Raw genomic sequence first — 21,956 nt, 5'->3', positions numbered from 1 at the left:
GATTCTGATTGGTTTCTGCCATTTGATCACCTGGACTGACATGCTTGCCACTATCTGTGTCTTACCCTGCTCCACCCATGCTTAGCACTCTCCAGGACAGGGTAAGGCCTGCAGGGACAGGAAAGGAAAATGGCTATCAGGCCTAGTCCTGACAGCTATCAAAGGGATACTTGGTACTTGGGTGTAGCTCTGAGCTTTGCAAATAGCCACCAAGATCCCAGGTCCAAACCTTAGGGGAGTAAGTCTCTCCCTCTGCCACCCCTCTTTCTATCAGGTCAATGAGGCCAGAATTACTATGTATACAACTTTTAAGCTTAGACTGAGGTGTATATATTGCTTATAATAATATCACTGAAGACTGATGAACTTATTGAAGAAAGGGAACTCTCCACAGAACTTAGCCCCGACAACAAACCAGCCTGGTAGTCCCAGGGACTGCCCCAGCAGGAAGAGACAACCCATCTGTGGGTCCAGCAAGGGTGGCAGGTCCCAGTTCCATCCCAGAAGATGGACTTACTTTGTGCGAGGAACTGGACTGCAAGCCTGTTGTGAAGAAAAGACCATATCATCTTTCTTGTATCTCCACAAACCTGAAACATAATCACTTTTTATTTTTATTTTTTTTAAAGATTTTATTTATTTATTTGACAGAGAGAGACACAGCGAGAGAGGGAACACAAACAGGGGGAGTGGAAGAGGGAGAAGCAGGCTTCCCGCGGAGCAGGGAGCCCGATGCGGGGCTCGATCCCAGGACCCTGGGATCATGACCTGAGCCGAAGGCAGACGCTTAATGACTGAGCCACCCAGGCGTCCCCATAATCACTTTTTAAAGTGGTCATTTAAGAGAGGGAAGAAAGGACTCTTTACTGCTTCATTAAAAATATTCATTCTAAGATTTGTGTGTGAAGGAGGCAGGGAGGAGAACACACAATGATCTTCTGGTCCATGAGAATAAGATTCTGCTCACTTTACCCTCCATTGTTACAGCATAGAGAAAACAATAGAAGCTACATTAAAGTTAGAGGAGTTAGTGGTCAGGAGTTAGAGGTAGTGGCTCTAGAGAAATCTGGGAAATCTGTCCGTAAATATAAAGGGAGGTGATAATGGTTGATCCGAGTGGAGGAAGTTACTCTGCAATAGTACCAGTGTAGAGTAGTGGCTTGGAATGATTACTATAGTAATTCATTCAAGTATTTATTAATTGCCTGTAATGACACATAGAGAACTCTTTGAGGAGGAAGTACCTAAAGTTTAGTCCCGCTGAGGGCCTGTACTACTCATCTTGACTTGCTTCTTGCAATCAGGGAATCCCTCCAAGAGAAGGTCCATTTGTTGTGAGTGAGACCGTCCATTAGCAAGGCCTCACCTGCCCCTCTGCCTGGGCACTCTTTCTGCTGTATCAGTTACAGTTAGGTCAGGTGTGTGTAATAAACTCCAAAATAATAATGGCTCAAACAGGATAGAAGTCTATTTCTCTCTTTTTTAAAAAGATTTTTATTTTTAAGTAATCTCTACACCGAATGTGGGGCTCGAACCCACAACCCTGAGATCAGGAGTTGCATGCTCTACCCATGGAGCCAGCCAAGCATCCCTCTCTCTCTTTTAAAAGGAACCTGGGGTTCTCTAAGAAGGGAGGCAGTCCAGGGCTTTCAGAATAGCTCTGTGAAATCATTAGGCATCCACACTCCTCCTTTCTTGTTACTCCAAAGTTCTTGATGTTTTCCTTGTAGTCTAAAATTATGTTTGAGCTCCTGCCTCATACCCATGTTCTAAGCAGCAGGATGGATGAAGGGAAGAAGGAAGCACTTCTCTTTTGAATGAAATTCCTAGAAGTCCCACATAACATTTTCACATGTATATCACTAACCAGAACTTAAGTCCCATGGCCATGTCTAGCTGCACAAAAAGTCTGGGAAATGTAGTCTTTTGACTGGCGGCGGTGTGCCCTGCTCAAAGTAGAAAAGTCTCTTCATTTGTGAGAGAAAGGGCTAATGCATAATTAGTAAGCAGCCAGCAGGAGGAGTTGGACCCTTGAGAAGTGGCTGACATTCAGCTTCTACTGTTTTACTTTTGGCTTTATGTAGATAAATCTTTAGCTTTTTAATCAAGACTGTGTATACCTATATATGAGTGTGTGTGTGTATGTGTGGGTATATATACATAGATAATATTTGCTTCCTTAGAAATCCTGTATAGCATTGCAAGAAAAAAGAATCAGGAAAGGGATTGCTTAGAGGCAGATATCCAGAAGGATTGAAAATATCTGACTCCAACATTCCTTGTCCTTCAGAAAGCTATCCCGTTTTTTTTAACCATTGTTAACAGGCATCTGGAATCATGCTACCATGTCAGAGAGAAAATTTGTAGGTGGATTAGTCATGATTTTTTACTACTCATACCAATTACTTCGCTGTTTATTGTCTTTGCTAGTCAGGCTCACTCTCTTTTTATAGTGGTGTGGTTTCTTTAAAAGCACACATTTTTTTGATGATAAAAGCAGTGTATTTCTATTGCTTAAATTTGGAAGACATAGACAAGAATAAGGAAGAAAATTGAAATCACTTGTGATTCCATCAAAAATAAAACATTAACATTTTGATTTATTTTCATCTTTTTTCTGTGCATTTAGACACATAGGAAACTTCATGAGCATTTTCCTGTTATTAAAAATTATGAAAAAGTTAATTAATCCTGCCTTTTTGGATGTTTACTCTGCTTGTATTTTTCCTGTTATAAATAACACTGATGAAAAGCCTTCTGATAAATCTTTTTGTTTCCATCTCTAATTAGTTTCTTAGAATAAATTTCCGAACAAAGAATTACTGGATCAAAAGATGTGAACATTTTTAAGACTTTTGATATATTTTGCCAGCTTGTCTTGAGGAAAGATTGTTGTGTTTAAACTCTTCACAGTGTTTGAGTGTATCTGGGACCTATGTACTGGGTGTAATACTAGAATAAGAACATGCTGGATATACTGGCTTCTGATTTACTGGTTTTAGTCAGTTAAGAATGATAAAACTATTTTTTGGCTAAACTGGTTAATATTGTATGTGTATCTTTTTAATGAGAAATTTATACTAAATATTTCTCTTTTTTCTTGCATTTGACTTTGTTTGGGAGCTACAGATCGTGTCCAGCCTTCAGCCATCAGACATGTTCGTTCTTGGAGCAACATCCCCTTTATCACTGTACCCCTCAATCGTACACATGGCAAGTCTTTTGCCCACCGCAGTGAGCTGAAGCATGCCAAGAGAATCGTGGTGAAACTCGGAAGTGCTGTAGTAACCCGGGGGGATGAGTGTGGCCTTGCCCTGGGGCGCCTCGCATCTATTGTTGAGCAGGTAATTGCCAAGATGGAAGATTCTGGTGAACAAAAATAATACGGAGTTTTTAAGCTGTCAGTTCAGGTTTGTTTGGCTTTTTTTCAACCCTAATTTTATCCCTAACCCATCCTAACCATCAGTTCAGGTTTATCAGCTCGTAAAAATAATTTGAGTACAATAGATGTAACCCAATCTGAAAATTACCTTTCCAGTAAAGGTACAAGTGGACCTAGCATCCCAGGGCAAGCAAAGGGGATGTCAAGGAGTAAAGTTGATTTCATGCAGTTCATCCCTCAGGCTTCTTAGTGATAAGGTGTTACATATGTCAGTGATTCTTAATCCTGGCTACACATTAAAATTGTCTGGAGGGGTGTAGAGATTCCTAGGCTTCACACTCAGTCTCTGGGATGGGGCTCAAGCACCTGGATTTTTAAAGTTCCCCAGGTGACTGGTATGTTGAGTTGAGCACCCAAGGTTGAGTACCCAGATGGATGTTTGTGAATATTGAGCTTTTTTTGTTCCTGTTTTGCTAGGCTTTTCCTTTTTTAATTAGGCCAGTAATATTGAAATAAATATGAGCTATCATTGCAAAGATTTTCCAAGTTCAGATATTTGAAAGGATTCAGCAGACTCCACAGAGAATACCCATATAAGACTTTCATTTAAAGGCAGAGGATACCAGGCAGCAAGAGAGAGAGTGCAAGCAGGCATTGGGGGTCTGAGAGACATGTATGCACAAGCACTCCAATGTTTTTATTTGCACAGGGACCACAGTCTGTCTCGAGACTGAATTACTAAGAGATCTGTGCAGGGAATCTTACCTTTGGAAGGGCTCAAAGCAGAAGTTTCCAGTGGGGATTTTATGCCCCACTGGATGCGAGCAAGCAAGGCTGACTGTAGACTATCACTAAAGAAACTGACCTTAAGGGGTGACATGGGAGTTTTAGACTTTAAACATCATATTACAGATCCCACTACCTATCTTTGCCAAGAGCAGGTATCAGTAAACTTTTTTTTTTATGAAAGGCCAAATAGTAAATATTTTAGGCTTTGTAGGCCAGATGGTCTCTGTCTCAGCTACTTGTCTCTACCATTGTAGCACAAAAGTAACCATAGACAATATGTAAATGAATGGGCATAGCTGTGTTCAAGTAAAACTTTATTTACAAAACCAGGTGCAGGTGAGATTTGACTCTGCTGATATTTATAAACGAGAGAGACTTCATTGACATGTAACTGCCTCAGGGAATGACCTACTTTATTTCCCATTCTCCCTGGTGAGACCACCACTACTGCTTTCAAGCTTACTTCCTCCCTGGCCCACCAGCATGTCATACTCATTCCTTTCCTTGTCCCCCACCTGGAATTCACTCTTAGAGCCTCCTCTTCCTCAGAACCCCTTGGTTGCACAACTCCAGGGGCACCATTCACACCGTGTACTTAGCAGCAGTTGCAAATCCTCTCAGTCCTGGAAGCCCAGGCTGAGTCCCAGCTCTCTCCGAGGAGGCCTCAAGAATAACTACACTCTGATTTGACTTTCCCATCTTTGGACCTCTCAGTCACTGTCATTTGGCAAGCTGAAAAAATTGGAGCAGTGTTATAACTGATTAGATCTTTTATGTTAAGGAGTTATTGAAATGTTTTAGGTTTTTGGATGTATGCATATATATTCTGTCTTTTAGCAATTACTGCTGAAATATTTATAGATGAAACAATATGTCTGGGGACTGGGATTTGTATTAAAATAATGGCAGGGCTACTGTACAGGCAGTACTAGAGACTGGGAAATTGGCATGAGAGATAGTCGTTGAAGCTGGGTGTTGGGTACAGGGCGATTTATAATACTATTCTTAGCACTGTGGTTAAGTATGAAATTTTCTTTTTTTTTCCGTGGTACATTTGTTTCTATTTTTTAAAGTAAGTTATTTATTCATTCATTCATTCATTCGTTTTAAGTAATCTCTATACCCAACGTAGGGCTCGAACTCACAACCCGAGATCAGGAGTCGCATGCTCCTCTGAATGAGCCAGCTTCTAGGGCTCAAACATCAGGAGGAACGGACATCTTAGGAATATGGACTCTATTTGCAGCTTGAATCTTTGATTCTTTCAATGTAGATCTGTCCAAAGTAGGGAACAGAGTGACCACAGCTGTATCTGGGCAGACAGAGCAGAACAGGGTCAGCATCTGTCCTTGGTCTAGCTAAAGTGACCCATAGGGGTCAGTATAACTCAGAAAGAGCCTCAATCCTCCACATCATGCCTTAGAACCTGAGAAGCCATCTGCTAAGTTTACATTGCAGTTCTTAGCTCCAGACTTCTTTTTCTGGAACTGCTAGACCTTCTGCATTCTAGACTCCCACAGATACCATCAAGTGCTGTGGATGTCAAAGCTGCCTGCACACCAGAATCCCCTTATTCAGAATTCTGATCTCTGTCTATTCTCTATTTATCAGATTTGAGTAGCGTGTAGGAATCTGTATTTTTACCAGACAACCTGGGTGATTCTTCCAGAGCCAGCCTAGTGCTGGTCCATAAACTGGCATTTGGGATCCACTCAGTTATCTACCCTACCTGAGTCTCTTGTGAAGAGAGGAAAGAGATGATCCAGTGACTCATGCCTTTTCCCTCCTCAATGTCAGGTGTCAGTGCTCCAGAATCAAGGCCGAGAGATGATCCTGGTGACCAGTGGAGCCGTAGCCTTTGGCAAGCAGCGCTTGCGCCATGAGATCCTTCTGTCTCAGAGCGTCCGGCAGGCCCTGCACTCGGGGCAGAACCAGCTGAAAGAGATGGTGAGTGCTGCTTCCCCAGCCCCTGTAACTGGTCAGCAGGCCTCTTTCCCTCACTCCCAACCACACCATATCTATTTGTGTGTTACAGGCAATTCCAGTCTTAGAAGCACGAGCCTGCGCAGCCGCCGGACAGAGTGGACTGATGGCCTTGTATGAGGCCATGTTTACCCAGTACAGCATCTGTGCTGCCCAGGTGAGAGGCTCGCCATTGCAGAGAGGTGTGGGACCTGTGAAGGTGATTCCCGTGGAGCAGAGGGGTGATGAGCAAGGCTCTAGAGCTAGACTGCCTTAACTTCACCACTTGCTAGCTGGGAAATTTAGAGAAAGTCTTTAGGTCTAACCTTTTTGTGCCTCAGTCTCCTCATCTGAAAAAAGAAGATAATATCAGTGCCTACTTGAGAGGGTTTTCGGAAGAAGTCAGTGAGAAAATATAGGAAAAGCATTTAATGTAGCGTTGTTTCCAGTAATTATTAGCACTTGGAATTGTGCTAGTAACTGTTATGGCTACTACTTTAAGTGTTTATCCTTCTCCTGAAGACAGGGAAGTTAGATATCTTTTTTTTTCTTTAAGATTTTATTTATTTATTTGACAGGGAAAGACACAGTGAGAGAGGGAACACAAGCAGGGGGAGTGGGAGAGGGAGAAGCAGGCTTCCCGCGGAGCAGGGAACCCGATGCAGGGCTCGATCCCAGGACCCCAGGATCATGACCTGAGCCGAAGGCAGACGCTTAACAACTGAGCCACCCAGGCACCCCAGGAAAGTTAGATATCTTTATTTCATTGTCTTCTTTGACCTCAGGCAGCTTGCTTCTCTTTGTACCTGGTTGCCTTATATAATAAATTTCTACCAAGCATTGAAAAGAGAGAGGAGTGCTTATCATTGGTTTTCATTCATTCAGCAAATATTTATTGAGCACTTATGGTATACCAAGAAGTATGTTAGTCATTGGAGATGCTGTGATAAACAAATCAACCATGGTTCCAGGCCTTAGGAAACGTGTACATTTTTAGTGGTTGCCCCTGAATGTTCTAGAACTTTCTTTCCACATTGTTTTTTACCTAAATTTCCAGAATTTTTTCAATTGTATCTTTGATCATCAATACAACTACACACTAGAAACACGTAAATATCACAAGACAACTAAGTCATTTCACAAAATAGTTGAAAAAAATTGAATTCCCCAAGTTATTGTCTTCCAACTCGTTTGCTGTCCCTGATCCTACCATTTACACAGATGTTATTTTACATATTTGATGTTGTTATATATACATCCTTTCAGATTTTGGTCTTTCATTTCCTACTGCTTTTCTGTTTCTTCATAATTCTCACAGTGTTATCCACAGTGACGTTGTGGTATTGTTCCAAAGTGTCCTTGAGTAGGTGAACTGCAGCAGAAAGGCATGGACTTGTCCACCTATTGTCTGTAGCTGGGGACCCCACTCTCTTAGATTTTTTTCTTCCTGTTAGCATAAATATAATAGAAATCTCAATTTCTGTCAGCCACTATTATCAGCTCTCCTCTTCTCCACAATCCAGTGGCAATTTCAGCCTTTAATTTTTTTAAAAGTATCTGGAGCCAGATGAGGAAACTTAGGTCTAGTAACTATACTTTTGTTTTGTTTTTTCCTGGGTATGATGTTTTTTGAGGGGTTTTGTTTTTTTTTTTTGGTTTGGTTTTAATGAAAGTAGCATTGAAAGTCGCTGCACATCAGCCGTGGCTTCCATTAATATTGACGTGAAAGAGCTCTGTCCCCTCCAGTTTGCAACAGGCATCCATCCATGGGTCCATCTCACACGTTTGCCTTCCCTAGGATCTTATCTGCAAGAAATCTTTGATCTTTGCCCTTCGTACCTTTTCCTGTGGTTCCTTTTTGTCTTTAGTAATCCTGTATTAAAGATTATTATCAGGGGCACCTGGGTGCTCAGCGGTTGAGCATCCGACTCTTCATTTCAGCTCAGGTCATGATCTTGGGGTCATGGGATTGAGCCCTGCATCGGGCTCCACACTTAGCAGAGTCTGCTTGGAAGTCTCTCCCTCCCCCCCCCCCCACGCCGCTTGTGTGCATGCGCATGCTCTCTCTCTCTTTCTCTCTCTCTCCTCTAAAAATAAATTAATAAAATCTTTTTCTTAAATATTTTATTTATTTATTTGACAGAGACACAGCAAAAGAGGGAACACAAGCAGGGGGAGTGGGAGAGGGAGAAGCAGGCTTCCCACTGAGCAGGGAGCCCAATGCGGGGCTCGATCCCAGGACCCTGGGATCATGACCTGAGCCGAAGGCAGATGCTTAACGACTGAGCCACCCAGGTGCCCCAAATTAATAAAATCTAAAAAAAAATAAAGACGGTTATCAGTGGCTTTTAGAAATCTCCACCAAGTTGTTTGTCAGGTTAAAGACTTAAACGAGTAATGCAGCTTATTTTTTCTTCATAAAAATGAAATTGATTTGCATCCTAACAGACTGCCCTTCTCCACGCATATACTTTTCTCTTAGGGCTCTTGTCTTCTACTCCTTCTTTGTTAAACTGTTTGAGCAACAGGTATTTTCACTGGACCTTAATACCTCCTGCTTGCCTATCCTACACACATGTTTATTTTATCATTTGACCTTTCACCCCCCATGGCTAGAATCTATATGCTTGCCTTTGACCTGGTCCTGTTTCCTACAGGACTGACTTTCCTGAAAAAGAGTTCGTGATCTAGCCTTACAAAAAATGTGCCCCATTCCACCTTCCCCAAACCATCAACAGTTTTATTCTCTATCTCAGCAGCTCATATAGGGCCTGACATTTCTGAAGTACTGAATAAATTTTTTCCCAATTTATGAGTAGATTATTTCCTTTAGTTGTGTTATCATGTTGTCTTCCTTACCTCCATTTTGTGTATCATTAAGGCTGCTGTTATCTTCTCAGTTACCATAACCAGACCCTCAGTGCTTAACTATGCCTACTTTCACTGTCTGGGTACCTTCTTTCTTGACCATCTGCCTGCCGCCTTTCCTACTTCAGCCACATTGCAAGAACCTTTTTCCTTAAACATCAGAGAGATTTCATTGAAACATTTATTCATGAGCTTCAGGGCTTATTACCATTAGTTTCTTGCTATCCTCAGTTACCTTCTCCTGCTAACCATTGCCTAATACTCTGATTTAAACAAGGAAGTGGAGCTGTCTGCCCACATCCAGCTCTCCCCTGGACCTTTGAGTAGCTTATGTTCATCGCCTCCCCTGAACTAAGTTATGTCTAGCCCTTCTTTCAGTTTCTGACTGAAGACTCGCCTTCATAAACCTCTCAGACCAGTCCCACATGCTCAGACAGTCTTTGCTGACCGGAGCCATGGGGACAGCACAGCCCTCTTCCGTTCTGTCTCCTGCACTTCTCTGGGCAGGACAAACTGTTCTTTCGCTCACGCACCTCATGTTTCAGTGCCTACTGTGGCTAGCCCCTGAATCCAATGCTAGGATACAGAGATATTTTAGAAATTAATGGATGGCCATCACTTCCTCCAAAGTGTATCTCTCTAAAGTTCATACATTAATTTTCTTAATTCTGTAAATAGAAGAGATTTAGTAGCTCTTTGAGAATTAAAGTACTTTTACAAGAAGTCTTGAGCATCCTTAAATATTCCAAGTGATGTATTTTTTCCCATCTCTAAATGAATTAGATAAGTATCCAGAGATGTGTATTCCATTCCGATCTGTATGGGATCCAGAAACCTAGAGTTTAACTCCTCTCTTCTTAGCATCTTTTGTATGTTGTTGCTGTGATGTTCATAATTTCCCTCCCTTCTGCATTTTCAATCCATTTAATAACTTACAGATTTTGGTGACCAACTTGGATTTCCACGACGAGCAGAAGCGCCGGAACCTTAATGGGACACTTCATGAGCTCCTCCGAATGAACATCGTCCCCATTGTCAACACAAATGATGCTGTCGTGCCCCCAGCTGAGCCCAATAGTGATCTCCAGGGGGTAAATGTGGGTAAAGTATTCCTAAGGGTTGAGCATGCTGGAGACTAATGCTATGCTGCATGTACTAACACCGGAAGTTGGCATAAACAAGATGGAGAAATTGGGACAGAAGCTGGCCTCACGGAGCAGTGGCTGCATAAGCTCCTCTGAAGTCAGGGGGGTCTCGTTTAACAGGGTGAGGTGCCACAGTGATTTCAGGTGGTGCTGTGAGCATGGCTTGGGCATGGCAGTGGAGCGAAGGGTGCGTGTTTGGAAATGGGGTGGCCAGGAGGCACAGTGTTTTGCAGACAGAAGGGGCCTATAAAAGCTGTCATCCATGCACTCGGTCATTAATTTTGCCTGCCAGAACCTAGCAGAATGCTGTGAACACCTTGAACTGCCTAGTTCACTCACTTTTGACTTTTTACCTGCATTCCAGGTTATTAGTGTTAAAGATAATGATAGTCTGGCTGCGCGTCTGGCTGTGGAAATGAAAACTGACCTCCTGATTGTTCTTTCAGATGTGGAAGGTACAAAGTAATGCCCTTTCCTTTTATCTAACCTTTGCTTTAAATACTAAATGGGTGAGCACATGAATTCCCCTCTTTGAGTCCTTTTGATTTTTTTTTTTACTATGGACCATTATATTATGATCCATATGGTCTAACAAAGGGATTTTATGGCTCAAAAGAAGGTGAGGGAATCTGGGAGATGCAGTTTGAATGCTAAAATGTTGTAATTTCCAGGCATTTCAGGTTTGTTTTTTTAGAACAGCCTCATACAGATATAATTCAAGTACCATACAGCTCACCTATTTAAGATTTATAATTCAGTTCATTGATTTTTAGTATATTCATACAATTGCTCAACCCTGACAACAATTTTAGAACATTTTTATCACCCCAGTAGGAAACCCCATACCCATTAGCGATCACTCCTCACTTCCACTCTCCAGCCCCAGGCAACCTCTCGTCTACCTTCAGTCTCTATGGAGTTGCCTGTTCTGGACGTTCTTTCAAAGTGGAATCACACAATATGTGTGCTAAATGAAAGAAACCTCTTTCTTTCATTTAGCATCATGTTTTCAGGGTTCATTGATGGACGTTACAGCATCTGTCAGTACTCCTTTTCTTTTTATTGCCAACTACTACTCCATTGTGCACACGTACCACATTGTGTTTACCCGTTCATCGGGGGATAGACTTATGCTGCTCTAACATTCATGTCTACATTTTTGTGCGAACATGTTTTTGTTTTACCTAGGTGTAGAATTGCTGGATCATTTGGTAATTCTATGTATGTTTAGCCTTTTGAAGAAGTGCCAGACTGGTTTCCAAAGCAGCTGCATCATTTTACATCCCTGTCAGCTCTGTATGAGGGTTCTAGTTTCTCCACATCCTTGCCGACACTTACCTCTTAAAATCTGCCTTTTCGCTGATAGCCATTCGAGTGAAGTGCTATTTCATTGTGGTTTTGATCACATTCAGTTTTTAATGTAAATCATGAGACCGATGATATTAAATTGGAGCCACACTGCAGAAGTCCAGGCTATGTGGCCACCATGGTCCTATATGTTAATCTATTCTTCCCTGCTTTTGCCTTCCTCAGAGGGGTCCCTCTTGGTTCACTCTTCTCACTCTCTTAAGCTGTTCCCATTTTACATTTTGACCCATAAGGAATATGGTAACTGTGTCTAAAATAGGCCAAACCTAACAGGATCCCAAAAGTCCCCCATTACATTCCCAGGAGATCAGAAAAACCTATTTTGTTCCCAGCCCACACCCAGGGCAGGCTCCTTTGGCAGGACTTGTTTTCCATTTACACACCCGTGGTGTAAGATTAAGAGCAGGGAGCTACCGAGTGGAGGCAGGGGCAGATATAGATTGATTGAGCTGTCTTCTGCCCATGTGGGAAGTCTGATATATCATACGTATGTATCAGTTTCTTTACCTGCAAGAAGTCTTGGTACCATGTTTATCCACTGTAAATTTGAAATCTCAGTACAGGAACAGCTAGGTTGGGATAAGAGTGAGCCACTCTAGAGAAGAAGGCTTTTCAGTTAATCAGCAGATATTTATTAAATTTCTACTATGCACAAATACTGTGTTAGGTGCTTTATAAAGGTCAATTTTTTGAATCCTTATAGCAATCTTGCAAAGTAGGTAGGTTAGCTCTGCTATTCAGATGAAGAAATTAAAAATTAAGTTCATACCAGTTAAATGGTATATCCAAAGTCACACAGTACTTAGCAGAAGCCAATTTTAAAACTAAAACTGTTCAGTTTAAAAATCTATACTCTTCCCTCTCTTCTATGCTGCCTGGCAAGGTAAAGGACATGAGTTTAAAAGATCAATATATAAAGCCCAATTTGAACTAGACTCTAGTAAACATTTTTAATGCAGCCTCAAACACCAAAATTGGTCATCAATGTGATAGCATATATCAGTACTTTTCTTGTTATTGCCAAATAATATTCCACTCTGTAGATATACCGCATTTTAGTTGCCCATTCATCATTTGGTAGACACTTGAGCTATTATAACTAACCCTGCTATGAACATTCATGTACATAAAACAAGCTTGGGCTATTAACCCTGATTAATTATCCACTGAATGTTGATTTTTAGCACAATTTTAGAATTTTAAATATGCTCTTGATGGGTTTGAGAAGCTGCCATAAGGGAAAAAGAGGAGTAGGCAGAATATCAGAATGCTAGGCGCTCCTCAGTGTCTCTGGAGGTCTGGCTTAGAATTGTACCACCTTGCCCATGCTGTTTTTGTATGAAACCAAAACAGCCTCACAATCCAAATTTGTGATCTCATAGCATAGTGCCTTCTGAGAAGACTCCAGCCCTGAATCCAGGAGCTGTGGAGTGCTGGGCTATGGTGGACAGAGGTTGTGAGAGGTGGTTTTTCTCTCCCTGTAATTGCTGCCATGGTTAGCCCTGCTTCATTCTATACCGGACACCGTTTTCCTCACTCCTCTGATTCCTTTCTCCTAGAGAGGACGTTTATAGCAGGGTTGTGTTAGAGATTTGGAATAATGAAGCAGAGAAGGCTGTATTTTCACACAGGAAAAGCAGTAACTTAAAAACATCACTGCCTAGATGTCCTTGAGCCAGTCCCCAACCCTGGGCAGTTCCTCTCTGTGTCCCACTAAGGCCTTAAAGTGATTCCATTTTCACAGACCCATGACTTTTCTTTCCAAGCCTCCAACTTGCTCTTTTTACAAGTGAAATTGTGAAGATTTTTAATCATGGATTGTATGCATATAACATTTCATGTAACTCATATTTTATGTTATTCTATTCAGTTATAAAAGGGACATATGCTTTGTGGTGATAAATCCAGACTGAATACTGAGAGTCGTGTGCTCTTCTGCTGACTCAGCCTAACCTTCACATTGGCTTACCCATAATGTGGAGAGTGTAGTCAGTGGCTGTTTCAGAGGGTGCTGTGAGAGTTAATGAAAACCTGTCTCCCATTTCATCCCACTTGGAGACAATCACATTATAGTATACAGCTGCTGTGTGTTTTCTGCAGTGGCTACTCATCCTTTTCAGTTACTTCCTTAATTCAGCATCATAAGTAGCAGTGGCAGAAGTGAGGACAGCTTCCCAGTAGACAATGGGCAGGGCTGGTAAGTTTTGTGCCAAGGATATGGTCATGCCATGACGCGGGCAAGCATTCATTCATTAAGCCAGGTTATAAAAGTATGTAAGGAGAGTCCTCCTGTTGCTGATTTTCAGCATGGGTAGGCTGTACAGATCCCTTCTTCCCTTTTCTGGTTAGAGCTGGTAGAACACAGAATTCATTTCATCAGTCACGTACCGAGTGGTTGGCAGGTGCCCAGGGGGTCTGTATTAGGGGACACTCACTTCCATTACAGCAACATTACTGACTCTTGTCTGCTTTTTAGGTCTTTTTGACAGTCCTCCAGGGTCAGATGATGCAAAGCTCATTGATATATTTTATCCCGGAGATCAGCAGTCTGTGACCTTTGGAACCAAGTCAAGAGTAGGAATGGGTGGCATGGAAGCCAAGGTAAGGGTTTGATGCTCTTACTGCCTATAACAGATGTAAAACCAAACAGTATTTTACCCTTTTTACTTTGTGAGTGTTTGGGAACTAATGGTTACGATACTAAGCACATACGTACTTAAATGTGTACGTCTAAATATGGGTTTAATGCATATTGTTTACCTATGTTTAGTCGTGTCTGTGTATGTATTCTCTTTACTAAGATTACATAGTGCAGTCATGCTGTAAACTTGTGAAGGGCAGGGTCTATATATTTTTAATAATTCATAAACCCTCTAATGTTATCAGCTCAAAAGTTTGTTTTTTTTTTTTAAGTAATCTCTACACCTGACATGGGGCTTAAACACAACCCTGAGATCAAGAGTCGTACACTCCACTGACTGAGGCAGCCAGGTGCCCCAGCTCAAATATTTATGAAATCTTTGAGAAATTCTTCCCTCTCATTATTCTAAGAAGTGATACCCTTAAGATACAGCATCATATGTGGCAATGGCAGAGACATACAAAAGAGATACGCAAGCAAAGGCTAAAAGAACTCAGGATCAGACTCTGGTCAGACCAAACACCAGACTGGACACTAAGTTGAGGCACAGTAAGTCAAACGTAGAAGTTATGAGTCCCGGTACTAGAGAGTCTTAGAACACTGAGCACAAAGGGCAGATTGGCTCGTTGTCAGGCAGCACACGCTGAAGTTGGGCTGGAAAGAGGGCAGGGGCTGGGTGTGTTTTCAGAGCTTCTGAGCTGTTGGAAACAGTTGATTGCTCAATATTACATTGTATTCTCTGTTTTTGCAACTTTAAAGTGTGGATGACTAGACCCTGCAAAGGTCTGAATCTAACCTCTCCTATTAGGTGAAAGCGGCCCTCTGGGCTTTGCAAGGTGGCACTTCTGTGGTTATTGCCAACGGAACCCACCCAAAGGTGTCTGGGCATGTCATCACAGACATCGTGGAGGGAAAGAAAGTTGGCACCTTCTTTTCCGAAGTAAAGCCTGCAGGTAAGTAGTTCTTCATAGAGTCGCATGGTCTGTGGATGATAGGTAGCCACACCATGGCCTAGATGAGACTGAAGACTAAGCTCGTCTCTAGGAATAGAGATCACAAAATCAATGTGTTGATATCCTGAATTCTGGTATTGTTTCAAACACTCTTTGTTTAAAATTGGATTTTGCTTTGCTTCTGTAAAATTTAGCTAACCTGCCCAACTAGGCTTCCTGTTTTCTCTAAAACCACTAATTTAAAGAATATAAGCATCCATTTTCTTAAGAAACATTTGCTAGGCCCATGCTGGATGCCTAGAGATGCAAAGATGCATAAGATATGATATGTACTCTCAGTTGTTCACAAAAATAGAATTGCCATATAATTTACATTCAGAAACGCAAACACATTAGAGAATATAAGCCAAAGTGGAATTGAAAGAACTCTACAAGATGTAAATTATGTTGTCCACTTTAGAAATATAGACGTTTCTTATATTTATGCCTGAGTTAATCTAGTATATTCTTTTGCCATTTTATTGGTCCAAGTGATTCTCTGGGAAACAAGCATACCAAGATACTGAGCATTTGTTCTGTGCACATGCTGGGGTAGCTGTCCATGATCTGATGTTTGCAAATATTCTTACAGGTCCTACCGTTGAGCAGCAGGGAGAAATGGCTCGATCAGGAGGAAGAATGTTGGCCACTTTGGAACCTGAGCAGGTAATAACCCTAGCTAATAGTTTTGTTGGTTTTCAAAGTGAGTCGTTCTGTAAGGTTTAGTGCACAGTCACGCCTGTCTCCCCTTTCATTCCTCATGGCCCCACAGAGTTATTCTAGTTACAGGTGTGATTCAGATTTGTTCTGCCTTTGTTCTTTCTCCAAATTTTATTTTCCCTTTTGTCTTTTGTAGCCTGAGGCCTAAGGTTGCTTTTCATCACTATGATGTTTTGATCAAAAACATCATGGAAATGATGAGACCAAGGAGGCTCCCTAATCCTGCCACATCCCGGGCATGGAAATGGAGAAAAACTGCTTGTCCTAACCCATCTGAATCACCTAACTTCCCTATTAGATGCAAGCTCAGGAGCCTGCTCTCTAGTCAGGGTCCTGCCCACAGTGAATTGGCAGACACGATGAGTCTGGAAATGCAAGGCAGTCAGGTGGAAGCTGGGGATTGGCTTCTCAAGGCTTGTGTTATTAAGGATGGATTTGAGAGTGTATTTAGGTTCTTCAAGGGAGCACTTTGGCCTGAGAAAGAAGAGAATTTAAAATAACTACAAGTAGAGAAAGGGAAGCAAAGGAAGAGCTTAGCTGGTCTCTTAAACCACTCCCCTCTGCTCCTTCAGTAATCACACTCATTTGCCACACTTCTTAATCTAGGTGGGTAAGGATTGGGGTCTCTTCAAGCATCCAGGACTGGGTTTTCTCTCTTTGGCGGAATTCGTTAAATAAACAATTGTGTAAAAGAAAACTTACCTGGGAAATAAACTATACAGCCAGTGATTTGAGTATGCGGAGATGGATGTATCATGCTGATTCAAAATGCTGGCCCCTTTCTTGGGAACAGATTGTGTCTGTCATTCATCAGGAAGATTAGTAGTGAGAGAGGAAGGGAAAAATGAGGAGAGCCGAGGTGGAGAATGAATGATAGGAGGTAAGGAGATTTCAGTCAATGGTGACCTTGAATTTAGGAGCAAGGCCTGGCTCATTCAGAGGAGTAGGTTTAAAAATATGCTGTGCGTTCTTCTTGGATTAATGTATTTGCTTGTTTGTTTAATGTTTTACCTTTCTTCCTAGAGAGCAGAGATTATCCATCATCTGGCTGATCTGTTGACGGACCAACGTGATGAGATCCTGTTAGCCAACAAAAAAGACTTGGAGGAGGCAGAGGGTAAAGACCAAGTGATTCGGAGTCAATGTTATGGAGGATTTCGTTTTGGTTTTTGTTCTTTGTTTTACTAATAATTCTTATAGTCTGCCGAAAGACAAGATTGTTATAGAAGAAATTATACATCATACATCATTTTTATTAAGAGTTGCTTGCTAGCCTTCATTGGGCTTTTTCAGTTTATACATACCATCTCCAGCTCCTTTCCCAGATACCCTCCAAAGGGCTTTTTCTGTACCCAAGGTCATGAGCCATGTATTCTATGGCAGTTTCAGGACAAAAAAGAAAGACTGAGGACTGCTTCACTTTAGACATTCCACTAATAGCAGCTAACACTTACTGAGGCCTTTCCATGTTGCCAGGCATTGTGCTAAAGGCTTTACAGACAGGATATCATTTTATCTTTATAGCATGGGACCTTTGAGTTAGTTACTATTTATTATCCCTATTTTATAGAGGAGGAAACTGAAGCACAAACAAGTTGTCATATGCCTAAAACCATATGGCCAGTGACAGATCCAGGATTCAAACCCATATGGACTGTGCATATAAAATTGTTGTGGAAGTAGTTTGTGGGGCCTGTGATGAAAGATAGCGTATCTCGTAGTTAATTAATCAGTGCATAGGCTGTCCAGAGTTAGCAACAGATGCCATCCACAAATGCCCTAACGTGCAGATGGTAGAGTGAGTGATATGGCTGAACTCACATTGCAGATAGCTAAATATGTAGAGAGTCAAGTCAGCCCTCAGTCTTTCTCTCCTTCCTAATTCTCTGTATCTCCACCCTAAAAATTGGGGGATGATTTTATGGGGTTTTGAATTTCCTTTTCTCTTGAATAAATGTGCCTTAAATTAAACATCCAGATTAGTGGTGTTCCCTTCAAAGAAACCTTGCAAGGTTCATCAACATTACTTTGATTTCTTAAAACATTTTGTAGCTATTGCTTTGGAACTTCCTTTAGAGTATACATCTGGTCTTTTGAATTTTTGCCGTATTGAAAAGTCATAAAATAGATTTTCAGAAATGGAAGAAATCTTTGATGATAATCTTACCCAGTTGTTTAAAAGTAAAAGAATTAGGATCCACTAAGGTTAAAGCTTTTGCTAAAGGTCACACAGCTAGTTGTTGGCAGACCTCTGACTTTTGATCCCAGTTATATCTCTCTGGAAATTCATAAGGACACACAGTGGCTTAAGAACAAAGTCCTGGGTATACATGAGCATGGTAGTCCCCTTTGACTAGGTAAGTCCATTTCAGGAAATGTATCCTAAGAAACTATTTCAAGAAGAGAAAACTGCTCTGTATGCAAAGATTCTTGGAGTAGGGTTATTTATCACCCTGAAGACTGCAAACCTCAGTGTTTAATACATAGGTTTGGTTAAGTGCATTAAGCTATGTTAGCTCAGTGGAGTATTTAGCAGTAATTACAACAATTTTGGCAACATGGAAAACATACATGCATTGTGAGATGGAAAATTGGAATGCAACATTTAATACACTGTGTTTAAAACTTGTTAACACATAGGGAAAAGTGAAGAAAATGGATTGATGTTATTGGTAAAATGATGATACAACTTTTTTTCTTAATATAATATTGGTTCCTTCCCTCCTAAGTAGAAAACTTTTTATTATTTTACCTTGGTGGATGTGACTATAAAGGGAAGAAAGAAAGGGAAGGAAAAAAAGGGAAATTTTTTATCATCTCATCTCAACATTAACGATAGTAATGATTTGTGGTATGTGTTTCCAGGTGATTTTCCTGGTGTGTATGCATGTGTATTAGGAATATGTGTGTGTGTGTGTGTATGTGTGTGTAGAGAGAATCACACCATGCAAATGGTTGTATTTAAATTTAAAGAATATGCCATATGTGAAATTATAATAATTCTATTTAAGTTTTTATTTCAAAAGAAAACATCTTTATTGCTTCTGATTATAAAAATAAGTCAGTCATTACAAAAAATTAAAATAGTGCAGAAAGATAGAGATCATCAGCAGATATCTCCGTGTGCACATGCATATATGCAAAATTTGATAAACAGGATCTTACCATGCATGTTTTTTTGTAGTTTTGCCTTTTTCACAAACTATATCCTGGACAGCTTTCCATATCAGTACGTATAGATTTATTATTTGTAATAACTGCATTGTAGCTCATTGTCTAAATTTTTAAGTTGAATTTGGTTCTATTGTAAAAATGCTGTGACAAGTATCCTCATTACGTGCAAGTTTGCTCGTGCACATGACAGATTTCGGGAACTGAAATTGCCGGCACAATGGGTATTGGCGTACGTGCCTTTACATGATGAGCTACCCTACTAAAAGCCCCCTAGAGAAGCCGTATAAGTGGCATGTCGTTGTCTTCTCGAGACCCCCTAAGTTCATGTCTGTTCCTAACACAGTGCCGCGTGTTTAGTAAAGCAGCTGCAGCCTGCCCAGAGCTGCTCCTTTATCTTGTGTTCTTCACACCTCTTCAGGGAGACTCGCAGCCCCTCTGCTGAAACGCCTGAGCCTCTCCACATCCAAATTGAACAGCCTAGCCATCGGTCTGCGACAGATTGCAGCCTCCTCACAGGATAGCGTGGGGCGTGTTTTGCGCCGAACCCGAATTGCCAAAAACTTGGAACTAGAACAAGTGACTGTCCCGATTGGAGTCCTGCTGGTCATCTTTGAGTCCCGTCCTGACTGTCTGCCCCAGGTATGTGCCTGCCATTGGGGTAGGAGAAGAGTGTGTTTTCAGGATTCGACATAAGTCTCCCAAAGAAAGTTTCCTTTTTTCTCTTTTTTTGGTGAGAAAGTCTTACCTTTTTTCCTCCCCCAAAGATAATTTTTGAGACTTTTCAGGTTGTTCTTAAAGTCATTTATGTTACTGATTCTTCCAGTGATTCTAAAGTAGGTATTCATATGTACATTTTACAGTTGAAGAAACTGAAGCTTATAGAAGTTACTATTCCTATCACTTGTAAAGAGTGGAGCTGGGACTGGAGCCCAGATGAAACTTCCATAGCACAATGCAGGAGCACTTTTCCATGTCTTAGCTCACTGGGGCACTTTGTTCCCTGACCACTTCTAGCTTCCTGCAAGGTAATTCATCTAGTAGCCGGTTTTGCCCATGTGAAAAAGACCCTTTATTGTTAGTGTCACAGATGGTCTCCTGTAGGTAAATCAGGAAAAAGAACTTTCAGTAGTTCATGGAAACTAGAATGCAACCCTCTTTAAGGAATTTGACATATCACTGTCTGATATTGAGAAACCATGTGTTAAAAGATTTTTTGAAGCAGCCATGCCTTGATTTACAAGGTGGCATTAGAGGGTTGCCCCATTGGTTACCCACTCTTCCAGAAATCTGGGACCATTTTCCCACCATACTGACCAGCAGGATGATACCAGCTCTTTCTTTGCACTAGCCTTAAAGTCTCCGAAGTTCTACTTAAAAACAACAGACAAAAAACCAGCACCTCTTTACTATAGGGCACAGGGTGAGCATGGGAGTCTGACATGCTTTCTGGTGAATACTCCCTGACGTGACCTAAAACCAGCTTGTTCATCAAGGACTCCCATATCATCGGGGTCTGTCCTCAGGCCCTGCCTGGTGCTGGCACACTGCCCCCATTGCCCACACTCCTGTTTGCAGAGATACTCCAGTGGAAACTGTAGAACCCTAATCTGCTAGTAGGAATGGGTCCATGACATTTCTCTGCTCCTTTTCATCCACACTAGCTGATACTTCACATGGACAAAGATTCTTCTTTAGCCAACTACAGCTGAGGTTCCTCGCCTGGGTTCTTATCTCTGGATGGCATCACAGAATCCATGTATTCTAAAAGTTGTATGCAGCCTGGTGTGCTAGTGCATTTAAATAGAGAAGGTTTACATTAATTTTATAAGGGGTCCATGAGCAACAAGAACAAAAAAGGATTAAGAACTAATCGAGATTAACATGTTCAGGCAAGGTTTTTAGTAGTTTCTTTTATTACGTTATAAAAATGGGAAGATTTTCATTCATCCCAAAAACATTCAGAAAGTTAAGCTTCAGGCCTTGGATGATCAAGTCATTAGCTCTTTGCTCTAAGAGGATAGCTAACCCTCCTCCTGGGTGGCCTGCTTTTCACTGGAGTATCTCGGTGGTATGGGAGTCCTTGATGAACAAGCTGGTTTTAGGGCGTATCAGACTCCCATGCTCATCCTATGCGCCCTGTTTGTGCTCCTTTCCCAGCAGTCTCTGCCACAGCTTGTCTGGGGGCTGGCAGGAGCTCTGGTCTTCTCCAGGTTCTCAGCACCAGGCATTTAGAACTCTCAGAACAGTTACAGGGCCAGAGTAGGTGTACATTTTACAGTTGGAGATGCCACCCAGCTTCAGCCAGAGGCAGCCAAACTGCCTGTCCTCCACCATGGCCAGAGTGGGGACAGGGCCATGTGACGCTGGCCGCTTAGGTTACTTTGCTAATGGTGCTGAGCAAGCCGTACAGTTTAGTTCCTGAGATCGGGTGCTTTGGCTCTGGAGTCAAGGCTTCTAGCCCTGCCAGTTATAAGCTATGTGTCTTTGGGGAGTCACCAACTTCTCTGGGCTTCAGTGTCCTTATCTGCAAAGCAGGGGATGAAACGAGTATTTAATTCACTGGAGTGCTGGAGGATTAAACGGATTAGGCCTCATAAGTGATGAGCACAGTGCTTGGCACGGGAGGCGTGCTCCGTGAGTGCTGACTGTTCCAGTGATTGCTTTTTCCCTTGGGCTAACTGCTCCCCTCTTTGATCTGCAGGTGGCAGCCTTGGCTATTGCAAGTGGTAACGGCTTGCTACTCAAAGGAGGGAAGGAGGCCACACACAGCAATCGGATTCTTCACCTTTTGGCCCAAGAGGCCCTATCAATCCATGGAGTCAAAGAGGCCATACAGCTGGTAGGTCCTTGGGAATGAGCCACATCAGACCCAGAACGCCAGGTCAGGTGTTCGGGTGTTTGAAGCAAAGCTTAGG

At 41.8% G+C, this 21,956-nt stretch overlaps 1 protein-coding gene across 2 annotated transcripts in view; it reads left to right on the top strand.

Moving 5' to 3' along the window:
* ALDH18A1 (aldehyde dehydrogenase 18 family member A1) overlaps positions 1-21,956 on the top strand; it is a 38,013-nt gene that overhangs the window by 7,356 nt on the left and 8,701 nt on the right. The window contains exons 3-13 of one of the 2 annotated variants that reach the window (XM_032432442.1): positions 3,130-3,344; positions 5,969-6,118; positions 6,207-6,311; positions 9,940-10,092; positions 10,511-10,601; positions 13,991-14,115; positions 14,964-15,108; positions 15,740-15,813; positions 16,891-16,984; positions 19,460-19,680; positions 21,743-21,880. In XM_032432442.1, the coding sequence (XP_032288333.1) occupies positions 3,130-3,344; positions 5,969-6,118; positions 6,207-6,311; positions 9,940-10,092; positions 10,511-10,601; positions 13,991-14,115; positions 14,964-15,108; positions 15,740-15,813; positions 16,891-16,984; positions 19,460-19,680; positions 21,743-21,880 (1,511 nt within the window). Of the gene's footprint in view, positions 1-3,129; positions 3,345-5,968; positions 6,119-6,206; positions 6,312-9,939; positions 10,099-10,510; positions 10,602-13,990; positions 14,116-14,963; positions 15,109-15,739; positions 15,814-16,890; positions 16,985-19,459; positions 19,681-21,742; positions 21,881-21,956 lie in introns of both variants that reach the window. The other variant, XM_032432441.1, reaches the window with a different exon arrangement.

Source organism: Phoca vitulina, unplaced genomic scaffold (assembly GCF_004348235.1).
Source record: "Phoca vitulina isolate PV1807 unplaced genomic scaffold, GSC_HSeal_1.0 scaffold48, whole genome shotgun sequence".
Classification (NCBI taxonomy): Eukaryota; Metazoa; Chordata; class Mammalia; order Carnivora; family Phocidae; genus Phoca; species Phoca vitulina.
This window is presented reverse-complemented; position numbering and strand designations above follow the sequence as displayed.